Source organism: Rosa rugosa, chromosome 1 (genome assembly GCF_958449725.1).
Source record: "Rosa rugosa chromosome 1, drRosRugo1.1, whole genome shotgun sequence".
Classification (NCBI taxonomy): domain Eukaryota; kingdom Viridiplantae; phylum Streptophyta; class Magnoliopsida; order Rosales; family Rosaceae; genus Rosa; species Rosa rugosa.
The window spans coordinates 15,988,051-16,003,171 of NC_084820.1; the positions used below are offsets into that span (position 1 = coordinate 15,988,051).

Consider the following 15,121-nt stretch of genomic DNA (forward strand, 5'->3'; position numbering starts at 1 on the left):
GCTGTGGACCAAAAAATTTTCGTCCCTATAAATCCTTGCTGAACTATGATTAGCTGCTTTAACAGCTAACTAACCTTTATTTATTATTATTTTATTTTTTTGAAAAGAATGGCTGGTGCGGCTGCCCTCAAGCCTTCATTAATGAAACTGCTGAATACAAAGGGGGGGACGTAAAGTCTGAACCCCGAACAATTAGTAACAAGAGAACTTTTATTAGATGCTTGGGGAATCCAAATTAGATGAGCTGTTCTTAATGTGGGGAATTCATATTTACTTCCAAAGGCCTTGAAATTTTCAGATTGTGGAATAAAATTTTAGCTTTAGAAGATGAAGCTCAACCCCATTTACTGAGAAATTTATTTGCATCATATTTCATTCAAAATGGATGCAGCCGTTCAAGAATATGTAGGGAAGCAACTACTATACTATTAACTAGAAAAATCCATGTTCCTCAATTTAAACTAATTATGTGTTGGACATTCATGTGTATGCGGTAAACTATTTAAAGAAGCTCCTAAAACGGCTAGGCCTTTAATCATTGCTTGCGCTGCGATATGTGGACTGCTTCATGTTACCCTTGCTATTACAGAGTGACTCTCACTGCAACTCCCCGACAGGTGCCTCATTGAGCCATAGGAAGTGAATGAAGTCATACAGTTTTGCACTCACACTAACCTGCTTAGAATTGAAGAGTATATAGTTAGAAATACAAAAGTCGAAAAATGAGAATAATTTAAGCAAGTTGTATTGGTAGTACCTTATACGGAGTGGGGTTTAGTCTCCTCATGTGGTCGGGACGCATTTTCCCGAGTTGGTTGATGCAGCGCTCCCTGATGTCCTTTAATGGTGGCAGATCTTCTCTCACTCCACCTTCAATAAATAAATAAAATGAGAGCACATTACCTAGACGCTAACAGATTGATGTGTTGAAGCAATTTCTAAAAAATTATAAAATAACCAACAAAATGATCGTGGGTCCTTTCATCTTATTTCAAAAGTCTCGCAGACTTATAATGTCTTATAAGAAGCACAATGGTAAACAAATAAGTATATCAAGCATCAACTTCAGGTGCGCATGGCTTTCTGTTGTCTTAGAAAGTAACATAATAACTATATCTGAGAAAACTGTGGGGTTAAATGATAAAACTGATAGTAATAAGAAGAATGAGCAGGCAGTGATTTCAGATAGAAGATTGACATATCCGGAACTCATACCTGGGCCATGCCAAAAGCATTTCATAAGTTCCTCAACACGCTGCGGCACTACAAATGCTCTCTTCGATTCATTAAAGGGGTGACGACACAGGATCCGTTCTCCAACCTGCATATTAATATGTCTAAAATGAGACCTTCCTGCTTCCATCATTCTAGAGATCATCATATGGAGTGAATTCCTTGCTTGTATAGAATCCATAGGAGTAAGAAACAGAAATAAATAACAAGCAGTTATGAGTATGTAGAGAACTATATACTCTCATATTAAAGTTTCAAGATGAACAGCTAAACTACAGGCTTCTCATTATACATTTTGCAGTGATCACTATCTTTCAGTTATCTAAATTTGATTTATGTCCTTCAGATAAAATCCACTGAACTACTCCTTACCCCACTCCAAAACAAGTATAACTATTGATCCAAAACAAAACAAAACAAAAAAAGGAAAGAAAAAAAAAAAGACAAGGAGAGATATAAATGTATGATTGTAGCAAGTTGAATTGAGCCACTCCTTCATACTTTTGGAGGATTGAACTCACAATCGGTGCTTATGTACAACTGAAGGCTGAAGCAGAGTTAAACTTTATCATTTAGTTTCTATTTTCCCCCACGTATTGGGAACAGAACCAAATTATAGAATTAGGTCCCATCAAAATACCTACTAAAGAGCCTGGTGGGTTTAATCTACTCCATTATAATTCTAACTATGAAAATGAGACCTTGTTTACAGAACGCAATTCTAACTTTCTGGCATAGCCAAATTCCCATTTGACATGATATCAATTTTCAAAGCATCCCAAGTCCCAACTTGCGAGCACTTTGGAATACCTAAACCAATTCATCTGAAATATGTGTGCATGCACACATCATTATACACTCGTATTAAAAAAAAAGCAAAACCAATAATAACAATAAAGAATCTTAGGGACATATTGCAGAGGAAAAGTTGACAAGATACCTTTGGAGGTGGTTCATTTTCTCCGGTCATTATGTCTACCAGGGGATAACCTTCTTTCCCAAACAATCTGTAAGATCGTTTTTTACAAGGGATGGAGACCTAAAATAATATAATATTAAATGAAAAAAAAAAAAAAATCAAAGACCATATGAGAATGAACTAGAAATTTATAGACCAGTAAGATCAAACCTTTGTGACATCTTCAGAAAGTTTGATGCGAGGCTGATTATTTATCTCAACAAGCTTGAAAACACAACCCAGAGCAGCTTGAGCATAACAAGTAACTACATGGGTCCCAATTCCAAATGCATCAACCTCATGGCCCTACACAACAAATAGATTAACATTATTAACTAACATGGGTACAATAAGATATACTTATCCTGTGGTAATATCCCACCACCAAAGAGAACATCTTCAAAATTGATATATCAACAGTTAAAAGAGATAATAAAAGTAATGCCATACAAAATACTTTATCTGCATGTAATGAAAAGGAATCATATGCACAGATGCAACCCACATTTCATCTTGTGTTGCTATGTGACTGAATAAAAACTTTGTCTTGGTGTGTGAGAGAGAGAGAGAGAGCTAAAAGGTTTAGGGTTTACGGGATATCAAATTTCAAGGAACTACAGGAGTGGGTTAATGCCTAATAAATGTCATTACCTGTTTGTTTAAAGCATCCAAAGTTTCCTCATTTAGATCATTACTAGCTGTGATAACCGTCTTTCCAAATCCAGGTACTCCAAATTCTTTCTCAATGATGCGAAAAATCTTCCGAGCCTCAGAGGAGAGATATGCTAGATCACCTGAATCCAACCTAATGCCAGCTGCTTTGTACCTGGGCTTAGCAACACCAAAACCATTAATAAAAACTACAATATACTTGGAGGATTAACTAATATCAGCTTAATGAAATTGAGAATCATGCCGTAGGCAACACATGGATGACATCCGAGGACAAGATTAAATGCTTGCAATGGTAAAAGAAAGATGGGAAACACATGGTTATTGATAGAATACACGAAATCTATAACTGCGATTTTTATGGATATCATGTTTTGACTAAAAAGTAACCTGCACAACTGCATCATTATTTATTAAGCAACATGTTATTACAAACCTGCAAAGATGGGGAAATGGCCTATGGTTATTCAATCACTAAACTCTAAAAGGGCAGTCACTCACAATTAAAGACGCCCCATAATAAGACATGTTATTAAATAGTGCTTTGCATCTCTCTATCAGCATTAAGTTGCTATTCTGGTGATTCATATTTCCAACCAATGCACAAAATTTCGATATTGTTGAATTTACCAGACGTGATTTGAATCATTTGATTTCTTCATCACAAGTTGAAATTCATAATTGCCGGTCATCGATCATTGTTATCATCCTCATTTACCCAGCCAATGTTGTTGCTTCTCAGAACTGAGAATACCTAATTTTACAACTCCACCCTAACTCACGTGATACTAAGCAGAAAGTGATACCACTAAATGGTTGTGTACTATAATTGACGGTGTGACATTAGGTTCAGAAAATCTTTAGCATTCATATCCGCATTAACAGAGCATATTCATTAATGGTTGATACTCACAAAAACCTTTCACACTTACCCTAGATCATTGAGTGCTAAAGCAACTGCACAAAAGTTGGGAATTCCACTCCTCATAACCTTGGAAAATAAAGGAAAGGTATGGTGTTACAGAGACCACAAAAGTATAAGTCAGCTCAGCCACGTCATTTATAAAGTAAGCTGAATGATGTTTACTTACATCATATGTGTCTACGAGAGCTAGAAAGTTATCAGGGAATGCCAGGGCATACGATGTGAATGCTGCAAGCTCACTATGATTGGTCTCACCAAAAGTTCCATTTAATGAATTTGACCACTGCAAACACAAACATGCGTCAGTATTGTTTGAATTTGATTGCTATAATCTTAGATCCTATTAGGAAAGAAACTCACAAGAAAAAAAAAATTAAATAAGATATGTAAAACAACATGAATGCATGCCCGATTTTTATGTACTACAACCTGAATGCATGTCCGATTTTAATGTACTACAACCTGAATGCATGCCAACGCTTTGTGAAAGAAATTCCAAAAACACACCACAAGATTGACAAAATGTCACCATCCCAATTCCCAACTCATGGAAGAAGATATAGAAGTCCAATTCAGATTGAACAACTCCAAAAATATAAGGCATTAATATGGCATGGATGAGTAAAAGGAATAATAATCCAGGATGAAAAAGGGAAGAAATCAATTAAAAACCATGTAACAAATGCATACAAAATTTTACCTAAAAGAAAAGATCAACACACCTGAATTTTGCTCAACCAAGTCTGAACCAGGCTAACAAAATCCTCACAAGTACTGCGCTTATCACTGCTATGAAGTGATTTATCTATAATCTCGTCTGGGCTCTGCAAATCATTGAATTAATTAGATAGAGAATAGGTTCATGTACACTGGCATAGAACAAGGACTTCACACTAAACTCAATATTCAATTGCATAAGATATCGAATTTTGATATCCTTATCAAACGGAACTCAACCGCATTAAGGTCATGACCTTTGATCTCAAAACTCAATGGGATTTTTAAAAGAAAAATGAAGTAGTATTGAGATGAAAAGACACGAACAAAATCCATGAAATCTCCAACGATAAGCAGTAAACATATAATGCTCATTTAAAGCCTATTTATGCAGAGTAGATCCATTTTCTTATTTCTGTCTGTGCAAATTTAAAGGACAGAGTTGGGACTTAAACCCCAGCTGGTCAAGTAAAAGCGAGTGGACAAACCACCAGGGCATCCCACAGGGACAATATGCAGAATAAAACCTAACTGTTTATACATTTAAAATTGCTGCAAGAGTTACAAACCATGAATGAGCTGACAAAAGCATGTGAATGTGTTCCACGAAGCGGGATCCCAAATATCTTTCCAGCGGCAACATTACTGTCAAAAAATGGCAAATTTATATGAAATGTGTCCAGTTGTGCAATAACAAAAATGTGCAAACTGCAAATATAGTTTCTTTTATTATGTATATCATACTAAAATGCTTTAGAAAAATGAGGAAAAAAAAAACCATATAAACAACTCAGTAAGAATGAAAATCACAATCCTAATATGCAGCAGCTGAGTTTAAAAAAGACACTTACCTTGTTGCATGAAATCCTCCCATGTAGCAGTACCTAGATGCCCCTATTCCACCATCAGGTCCCTAAATATCGAACAAAGACATCTTACTCATGACAATTATCCCACTCGAAACTTTAAAACAAGGAATTCAAGTGTGAAAAACCCGAGCTTGCTAAATCCTAGGCTCGTGTCAAATATACCTGAGCTCGTCGAAGCCCAAACTCAAGTAGCATTTTAGATTCTCCAGCAACGAAACGATGCCTTGCGGCATTTGTAGCAACTAATGACGCATAATTAATGAGATTCAAGAATGGAGTTTCGAGTAACTGAACCACCTGAAAGAGCAATACAAATAGTCTCAAACAGTCTGATTGACTACACTGATCAACAAAGACAATTCATTTCAAAAAAAAAAAGAAAAAAAAAATTGGAAAGATTCTCACAGCGATTGGTCCTTCAACTCTAACGAGAGGAACCTTTGGAAAAACGACTGATCCTTCTTGGATAGCATAGACTTCAACTTCGGAACAGTCAACCCCACTCAGATACTTATAGAATCCTTCCTACAATTCATCATCATCACTATCCGAAATCAGAGAACAACTAACTAGATGTGTAATGTAATGCTGCAATGAAATGTGAAATCGAGTCTATACCTCACATGAAGAAGACAAGGATTGGCGGACGAAATCGATTTCGTCGTCGGCCAATTTGAAATTAGCAATGAATTTGATGCATTCCTCTAATCCAGCAAACACTGTGTATTCGCCGCCAAATGGATTCTTGCGGAAATACAAATCAAACCTGAAACAAATTACAAGCTATGAACACCAGAAGAAGAAGAAGAAGAAGAATGAAACGGTGCGTTTGGTTAGTGAGAAGAAGGAGGAGGAAGACTGACACGGCTCGTTCGTTGTGCTTGCCGGCTTTCCAGTAAGCGTAGGCCATGGTGAACTGGTAGAGATCGGTGAGGAGAGGCGTGACCATTGGATTGGTGGGGCCGGCGAGGACCTGGCCGTTGGATATGGCCGCCATAGCTATCAAAGTTGATTTTTGCTTGGTTCGCTCCTGAATGGCTGGGCTGGTTTGGTTTTTATATACGACGGGAGAGACAAAGTGAGGGACTTTGAATTGCAGAGAGGGGCGGACGTGAACGGTGCGTCGCTTGGAGAATACGGCACAACACTGGTGGGGAAATTCGCAGTCGTTGGACTAGACCGTTAAAAACGAAGAAGAAGAGGAAATTGAAAGGAAAAATAACAGAAGCAGGGGAAGTGTACGGTCAATATTGTGGGGAACGAGAGACTGGGAGCATCAGATTCTAGTCTTTGGAGGGGCCAGCGGCTATGGCTGGCGTTTCATGGTAGCATAGAGGGCCGCTTCTTATGAACCATATCCTTATTTGTTCTTGATTTGGATTTTTATAAAGTCCAACAAAAAAAAATCCAACAATGTATTTTGATGTGATTTATCGTCTCAATCAACTCTAAAACTCACAAACTAAAAGAATTAAATAAAAAAATTTTGTTTTATGACTTTATCAAATTTCTATTTGGAGATAGTCTACAGGATGGCCGCGGTTTCATGTGTGGTATGTAGCATATCAATAAGTACATATATACATGGATAGTGAGAGGTGTTTTGAGTATTTCGCTTTAATAAAATAAGGGTAGTTTTATGATATAATTAACGTTTTGATTGATCAGCCATACTACATACGTGACAAGATAGTTGTACTCGAAACTTTCTCCCAATTTGTGGTAGGTTTGTGATCGTAGTAATGTAATAGTAGTGATTTTGAGAATGGGAATAAAGCAGCACTAAATAGGTGGTGGTGTGACTGAATGGTGGAGTTGAGGTGGAGCTGGAGGTAATGGCAGCAATGACGATGGAAGCAGGGTGGCTGTGGTGGTGTTTGATGTTTAATCACTCCATTTTCCATACGTAAGAGATCACTCTTTTGATTCTATATGCTTTATATTATAACTTTTAAAAGAACAAAGAAACCTGAAACCAAAATCATATCTTCTCCAATGAGATGACACACGAAGAAAGCTCATATCTGTTTCATAAGAAACTTTAGCTAACATTTCTTGATGGTGTGGCAAAAGAGCAGCTTCTTATGAACCATATGGTGGTGTTTGTTTCACAGTATATACGCCGTCCTTAAATATAAAGTATATATGTCGTCCTTAATTAAAAAATATATAGTTTGTTCGTATTCCTTTGGGACTTTGTCAGAAATCTGAAAAGGTAAGCTGTTGTGATACGTCATTTCCATTCAATTGGGGGGGGGGGGCCGTGTGGGTGAAAACGTCTGCCTCCAAACTCACACCAAAAGACCTTGATTTTGGGTCCTGACCGTCACCTCACCTTTACTATAAAGCAAAAGAAAATGAAGTTTTAGCAAAGTTTGATCGACTACTCAAAATCAAATTATCATGGCCATGGTGGTGCCCCCATTCGTGGTAGTTTTATGATGATGACAACCACAGTAGTGGGTGCATTGGGACGATGGAATAGAGTTGATGGCCACAGAGTAAAGTAGTAGTCGTGATATTGGTGGCAGCAATGTGGCGGTGCGGAGCGGTGGAGATGGTGGGAATGGGGTGGGACTAAAGCTAGCTAGTGGCAACAACGAAGAGAATGCCGGGATGGCTGTGGAGGTCTTGGAAGCAAAGTTTTAATCACTCATCTCTCCCATAATGATTTTGATTTCAGTTGTGGTGGTATTGAAAGTGCTTGGGTAGTTCGGAAAAGGGAAAAAAATACGAACAGTATCCAACTTAAGGTCCATTCTAAATTTCTATACCCAAGTTTTCAAAACTATCACAATGGTAGCTGGAATTCCCAACCCGACCCAACTTTCATACACGCCGTCCAAGACGTGTTAAGCTGCATGCCAAGTGGAGTATTTTCAGGGGTAAATCTGACCAAGTGGTTAAGTTTTTAAAGTTAGTATTAATAAATTAATAAATTAATAATTAATGAAGAGGGAGAAATTAAAAAAGAAAAAGAAAACGTAAAGTATTAACAATACTCTCTTTCTTCCTCATTGAAACCCAGAAAACCCATGTTCTCTCTCCGTCTCTCGTCCCCATTCAAATCCAACAAACACAGAAACATGCTATCAAGCAAAACCAAGAACTTATCACTCATAACTATCATATGATGGGGTTCACATCAGGCAATTGCATTATTTGAAGGCACGTGATTTTTGATGAACATCAATTCCCCATGAAGTTCCATTCTTTTACAACCCATTCTTCATCACCCTCAGATCATCATAAATCAATTCCACGTTTGTTTCAACTTCTTGTCATTTATATCCACATTCCATCTCTCAGTCTTAGCAGAACCACATTCCAAAATCTCAACTGCAGCCCCATCACAATTCACATGTAATAATCAAGAACAAGCAAGCATTTTGCGAAAGCAAACCAGAATTACACACAAACCCAACTACCACCAATGGTGAAAATGCATCATTAAACACCTAAAACCCAGAAACATGAGCAAATTATAGAGCTGAGCAGCCCAAATGAAGATTGAAGACGCCTTCGACAGTAACAAAAACCAATTTCAGATCAACCTGCAGATTCGAGGACTATAATCCTTCCTGCAAGCTTCTAGGACTATAATCCAGCTCCATCAAAATCAACCCAAAAATACTCAAACCAAGATGCAATCTTTGCATAAAAAAGCTTCAAACATTCCTACACAACAACCAAATCCAGAAAGCATGAATAAGAAAAAAAAAAATTAGATATGAGGACGCAACTGCTTAGTCTTCCCTCCAATTAATCACGAAAGCCTCCACCTCCTAACATCCCCATCACTATCGTCTTCTTCATCTCGTCCCTGCCGTCGTTTTCACCGTCCAATTTCTACGAATCGAGGAGGTTTCGCCGAAGAAGCTCTATACCCAGGTCAGAAAATGAAGCAAAAAGCAACCCAAAACCCAAAGGTACTCACCTATAAATTGGGGAGGAGGATGGGGATGGTTGCTGGTGTTTCAGAGCAACTGGGTTCTGGTGAAATTGGGGCAAAGAGAGAGAGAGAGAGAGAGGCAAAGAAACAGAGAGGGAGAAAGAAGGAGAAAGAAAAGGGACTCTGCTTCGCTGGAGGAGACAGACAAGGGCTGGGTAAGAAAATTACCCAAATACCCATCTAATTTTGGCGCGTAGCATGTGGGTTAACGCCGTCATGGACGGCAGGTACGAATATTGGGTCGGGCTGGTTATTTTGGGTACTATTGTGATAGTTTCGAAAACTTAGGTATAAAAATTTAGAATGGACCTTACCTCAGGTACTGTTTATATTTTTTTCCCTTTGGAAAAAGAACAAAATTTTAATTTTTTTTTTGGCTGAAATATAAAAACATTATAGGAACGATCTTGGAAAAAGAAGGTTATTACCCCAAATGCAGTACCAACTTCCAAAACATTCTTTTTGCTATGTAATGAAAAAATGGTCAGCTATTCTCTCATCTAGACTTTCTAATACATTTCGTTCTCTGTCTTTTCGTTCATCTCATCTAGTGAGTTATGTTTTAGAATGAGAGAATTTGAGAGAGATTGATGAGAGAATTGTGTGTTCCACTATTGATAATAGGAGCTCTATATAATAGGGATTACAAAGTACATATTCTAATGATACAAGGAAAACTATTTCGAATATGACTAGGAATTCTAGAACCTTCTCTCCTATTACAATCATAGAACTAATCCTAGTTTGATAAGGCACACAAATGTTAATATTCTTCAACACTCCCCCTTGTGCCGCTCAATCTTGGTGGTGACGCTTCATCCGTTGCCTCGTTAAAAACCTTACTCGAGTGAAAAACCCTGTGGAAAAAAAAACAAGCTCGAGGAGGAGAAAAAGAGTACAACACGTCCTTCACTCTTCGATATCGAACATGTAGACATCATACCTCCCCCTGATGTCAATATCTCCCCCTGATTACTACAATCATGGGAGTTCAGATAACTTTCTCAATCTGATACTCTTCACATGTTTCTCAAATGTGGATTTAGGTAACGACTTAATGAATAAATCCGCTACATTATCATCTGATCGGATTTGATTCACTTTAATATTTAGAAATGATTGTTGTTGCTGATGATAAAAGAACTTAGGTGATATATGCTTGGTGCTGTCGCCCTTTATGAAACCTAACTTCATTTGCTCAATACAAGCTGCATTATCCTCATAAATGCATGTAGGTTCATCCGTGATAGACTTCAAACCATAAGTTCCTCGAATATGTCTAATTACAGACCTTAGCCATATGCATTCACGCACGGCCTCATGTAGAGAAATAATCTCAGCATGATTCGAGGAAGTAGCGACAAATGTTTGCTTTGTTGACCTCCAAGATATCACGGTGCTTCCCATGGTAAAGACATAACCTGTTTGGGAGCGAAATTTGTGAGGGTCAGAGTGATATCCTGCATCAGCAAAACCTATCAAAACATCACCATCATTTTGACGGAGGGGAGGAGGGTGATGCCGGCCACTCTTGGTGGTGCCAGCGCCGGCCATCTCGCCGGTCACGGCGGTGGGGACGGCGGCATTATGCCTAATGCGGTCCGATCCCATTCTTCCGTCATTCATTTTCTCTCTGTAGGGATAAAACAAGCCCATATCTATCGTACATTTTAAGTATCGAAAGATTGTCTTTACACCAATTCAATGGCAATGCGTTGCCGCAGGGTTACTTCTAGCCAACAAGTTCATAACAAATGAGGTGTTCGGTCTTGTATTGTGTTAAGTACAATAATGCTCCTATTGCACTTAGGTAAGACACTTCTGCCAATTAACACGTCTTCGTCATCATCCCTGGGACGAAACGTATCCCTTTTAGGGTCAAGACTAGGGACGATCATGGGAGTGCATCTTGACTTTATCAACATGCCAAAGCATTCATTGACATGGTATACAAGTTCTAAATCTAAACAAAACCATGTTCTCCCAAAGTCCTTCATCTCAAACTCGGATTTTAGGTGTTCAGCGGTTTCCCTTAACTCTCAAGGGTTCCAATTATGTTTATCAACATAAACCGCAACAATTGCAAATCCGGAACTTGTCATGGAAACGCGCGGGCATAGTTCAACATATCTCTTCCCAATCAAGTAATCACTTTAGTGAGTGTTTCAACCTCATTGCAAATGCGTTCCGTGGTCTAGAGCCACTTGATTTGGGTAAATGAAGTCTACAAGAACCTTCATTATATTCTGTATTTAGATCCCCATAAAGATATGTAGTGACCACATTCATAAGCTGCACGTTCAGTTATTTGGAAACTACCAAACTGACAAGGTAGTGAAGTGCAATGACATCAATTACGAGAATATGTCTTCTCGTAGTCGATTTCATGGCGTTTTGTGAGAAACCTTATGCCATAAGGCGAGATTACCATCTCTTTTTCTCATCACGCTATCTAACGAAGACCTATTAATGTCAACATGTTTTATGTTAGGAGGTGTTGGCATATCAGGCCCGAAATCCTTCCTCATCGTTAGTGAATCCAATTCAACGTGGATCACATCTTTCCATTTAAGCCAATTTTCTCTACGTTGGCATTCTTCAACGGAGTAAGGTCCGATGTCATTGATCTCAATAATCTCTATATTCTCAGGATTGGTTCTAACATTGAGGCGTCCCCTAACGATGTCTCTTGGACATAACCACAATCCAGAATATTCTCATGAGACGGATTTTGAATATCAATGATCAATGGATCAAGTTGTGCCAAACTCACTGTAACATCCCGTATCTTAATTCACCGGTTTACTAGTCATTTGGATAGTAAACGACAATTTGATTTACTTTTACTCTTTTTCGGTAACTTAAGTGGCCCTAAAAGTTGACTTTTTGATCGGGTCAAAATTTGAGAAAACTTCCTTCGTGAAAGTTGTAGGGGACATTAAAACGAGCGCGTGCACATGTAGTTCGTAAAAATCGGAGCTCGTATGCGAAAGTTATAAGCGAAAAAGTAAAGGTTACTGTTCATAGTAAGTTTCTATAAAAAGGAAAAATCACTGTGGTAAGTTTCCAATTTTGGAAACTTACCGGGCTCTCTCTCTCTCTCTCCTCTCCCCGATCTCTCCTCCTCCGGTTTCGGGGTTTTTCGAATTTCCGGCGTAACTTCCGATTCTGGCCACCTGACGGCGTGCCACCGGTCATTCTAGGACCGCCTCTCGCTTCTCTACACGCTGGTACCCTGGGCTTTCGACGATTTGGCCGGAAAACCTCGATTCGAAGCAAAATCTCATCCGGGGGCGATTTCGGTTTTTTCGACGATTCCACCGTTTTCGGCCGTCTCCGACCACCAAATTTGGATCGAAGGGAGCGCCTCGAGCCGGTGAACGTTTCCCCTAATTCCGATTTGCATCGTGGAGGCCGAATCGACGAAGAACACCCTAGGGTCCGAAGCTTGATTTCTGGGTTTTCTTCATCGGCTTAATCCGAGCTCTTAAAGGTAAAATTGGGACTTGTTGCAGTTGAGAAATTTGTGGGGTTTGTTGTTTTGCAGCTACTGTCAATTTTTGGTGGCCATCGGAGGTGGTGGCCGCCGGCGCGTGAGCCCCACGCGCCGCCACTGTGGGTGGCGCGTGGAGGTGTGTAGGGCAGTGTTTTAATTCCAGTTTTTAGCCCATTAAATTCTATAAATGTTGTAGAGCTTGTATGTGAAGTTTGGTGATTTTGGAGAAACTTGGAATTAATTATGAATTTTTGAAGTTTAGGGTTTCGATTATCGAATTACGGACCGTCGGATATCTCTCGGTTCTGCCTTGGAACCTTTAAATTAACGAATTGGTATTAGTGGTATAATTTGGGTTGAATCCGAGAAGAATTAGAGAGATGTTATATGAGGATTCGATTTTGAGAATCGTATTTAATTAGAATAGTTATTCACGAAATATAATTGTGTACAGGGCGACGTACCGAGCTATTGCTCGATGAAGGAACTCGTATGCGTGATCGTCGGAATAGTACTGTAAGTGGACTTTTGTTTTAAATAATGATGCATGCGCTTATTTTCTTGAGTTAATGCTTTATTTAATTAACATATTACTTTTCGAGCATATGAATTGATTTCGGAATTTGATTTCGGTTTATCTCGTGGTTTTGCTTTCAATAATGATTTTCTGAGATTGATTATGATTTATCTCGGTTATGACTTTCGGATATTAATTTTGTTATGCTTGGATTCGAAATTATGATTTATGTTGTTTTTCATCAAAGTATTTTCCATAGTATTTATTTTAAAGTGGAATTTTAGTTCATTATTGAACTTCCTTGCTTATTAATCATTCACCCGAGAATATTTTTGCGTGTGGGACACGCCGTTGATTTATTGATCTTTCTTATTTATTTATCGACTTTCGGATTTGGCATTGGGAATGCCTTGATGATGATTTTGGAATTGGTTTTGTTTCAAATTATGGAGATTATGATTTATTATTATTTCTCGCATTTTTTCTATTGATCTGAGATACACTTGGCGTGTGGGACACGTCGTTGGAAATTCATTTGCGAGAGTTGGGGAAGCTTTATGGATTTATGTGGTTTTCGGATTTTATTTTGCCATACTTTGGGTGACTATTATCATTGCTAGCATTGATCTTCCGCCTTTGTGGCGAGGTGATGGGATCACCGAAGCCCATCCGCCTTTGTGGCGCTGGTTACTGTCTTTGTGACAGTAATGCTGAAGCCCAGTATCCTAATCGCTACACATAGTGGCGTGTGAGTATATAACGGGAGTATATGGGAGTACTTTAGCCTAGGAGACTATCACTCGAGCCTGGGAGGCTCACTCGTATGGCTATCATCTTCCCCTACTCATTATATTCTTGACTAGCGGGGCTAGTCCGATTTCCCGTTTAACCAGCGGGGCTAGTCTTATTTCATGAGTATCAGAGTTCTTTTCTCTTTGCTTGGTTGTGGCTAGCGGGGCTAGTCGATTTTCTTGAGCTGAACTAAAATTGTTGTGTTTCTTTAAATTGTTGCATGCATCGGGTTTTTAATGAAATAAATGTGGGAAAGTATGAAATTCTTTTCCTTTAAAATTGTTTATTTTTGTCCACTCACGCTAACGTTTTTCGTCTACTTTCCCCTGGGCCCTTCGGTTTCACATGCCCAGTTTGCAGGCAAAATTAGTTGAGATCGGGCGTACATGGAGTTGAGGCATAGTCAACTGTATGGCTTCCGCGTTTGTCTTTGAATTAGGTTTTCCTTATTTACCTTTCTATTAGAATTGCTCTGATTACCCGTGGGATTAATGTTATTCAAGTTGTGTTTTGTGTTATGTGAATTGGACGATGTTGTGATTTGGGGAGCAGGGTGGCTCCAGGAGAATAAGGATGAATGACTTAGAAGTGTAAATTTCCTTTCTACAGGTTTTGGGTAATCTATTTTAGGGGAAGTTCTGCCAAATTTTTGGAAGAATTTCTTCTAAGGTGGGCCCCGCAGGGCCACCTCGGATTTCAGGGTGAAATCTGGGTCCGGTCCTGTCATTTGGTATCAGAGCATTAGGTTGTCAGATTCTGTAGACTTGTTTATATCTTGTCACTGTGTATGCTTGATGTTGCTCAGTACCTCCCGAGTGATGGCCCGACTGCAGCGGTTCCCCATCATATACTCTTCGGTGCTGTTGTACTCACTCTCTTCCTAGGGCGAGAATCCATCGAACCTATGGGTCTCCTACACTCTTTAGCGGAACCCATCGCCTATAACGCCATTATGCCACCTTGTGGCATCACAATACCACCATCCATGGA

The 15,121-nt window shown here is 39.0% G+C and overlaps 1 protein-coding gene across 1 annotated transcript; it reads right to left on the minus strand.

Annotated features, from left to right (window-relative positions):
- Nucleotides 1-404: 404 nt before the first annotated feature.
- LOC133720813 (nicotinate phosphoribosyltransferase 2-like) lies at nucleotides 405-6,743 on the minus strand. The gene is made up of 15 exons (XM_062147288.1): nucleotides 6,238-6,743; nucleotides 5,993-6,140; nucleotides 5,780-5,899; nucleotides 5,537-5,671; nucleotides 5,357-5,418; nucleotides 5,075-5,150; nucleotides 4,511-4,612; nucleotides 3,955-4,071; nucleotides 3,796-3,854; nucleotides 2,843-3,017; nucleotides 2,363-2,497; nucleotides 2,174-2,272; nucleotides 1,216-1,321; nucleotides 758-870; nucleotides 405-675 (listed from the first exon to the last, which is right to left on the minus strand). The coding sequence occupies exons 1-15, from the start codon at nucleotides 6,369-6,371 to the stop codon at nucleotides 598-600; spliced, it is 1,659 nt and encodes a 552-aa protein (XP_062003272.1). The 5' UTR covers nucleotides 6,372-6,743; the 3' UTR covers nucleotides 405-597.
- Nucleotides 6,744-15,121: the final 8,378 nt, after the last annotated feature.

What these genes read in the sequence shown, in the direction of transcription:
- LOC133720813 (XM_062147288.1), bottom strand. Translation starts at nt 6,371, where the DNA reads ATGGCGGCCATATCCAACGGCCAGGTCCTCGCCGGCCCCACCAATCCA. An exon ending in TTGGGCTTCGACGAGCTCAG is followed by an intron (nt 5,419 to 5,536) that starts GTATATTTGACA and finishes TTCGATATTTAG; the next exon opens with GGACCTGATGGTGGAATAGG. An exon ending in TAAACCCCACTCCGTATAAG is followed by an intron (nt 676 to 757) that starts GTACTACCAATA and finishes AATTCTAAGCAG; the next exon opens with GTTAGTGTGAGTGCAAAACT.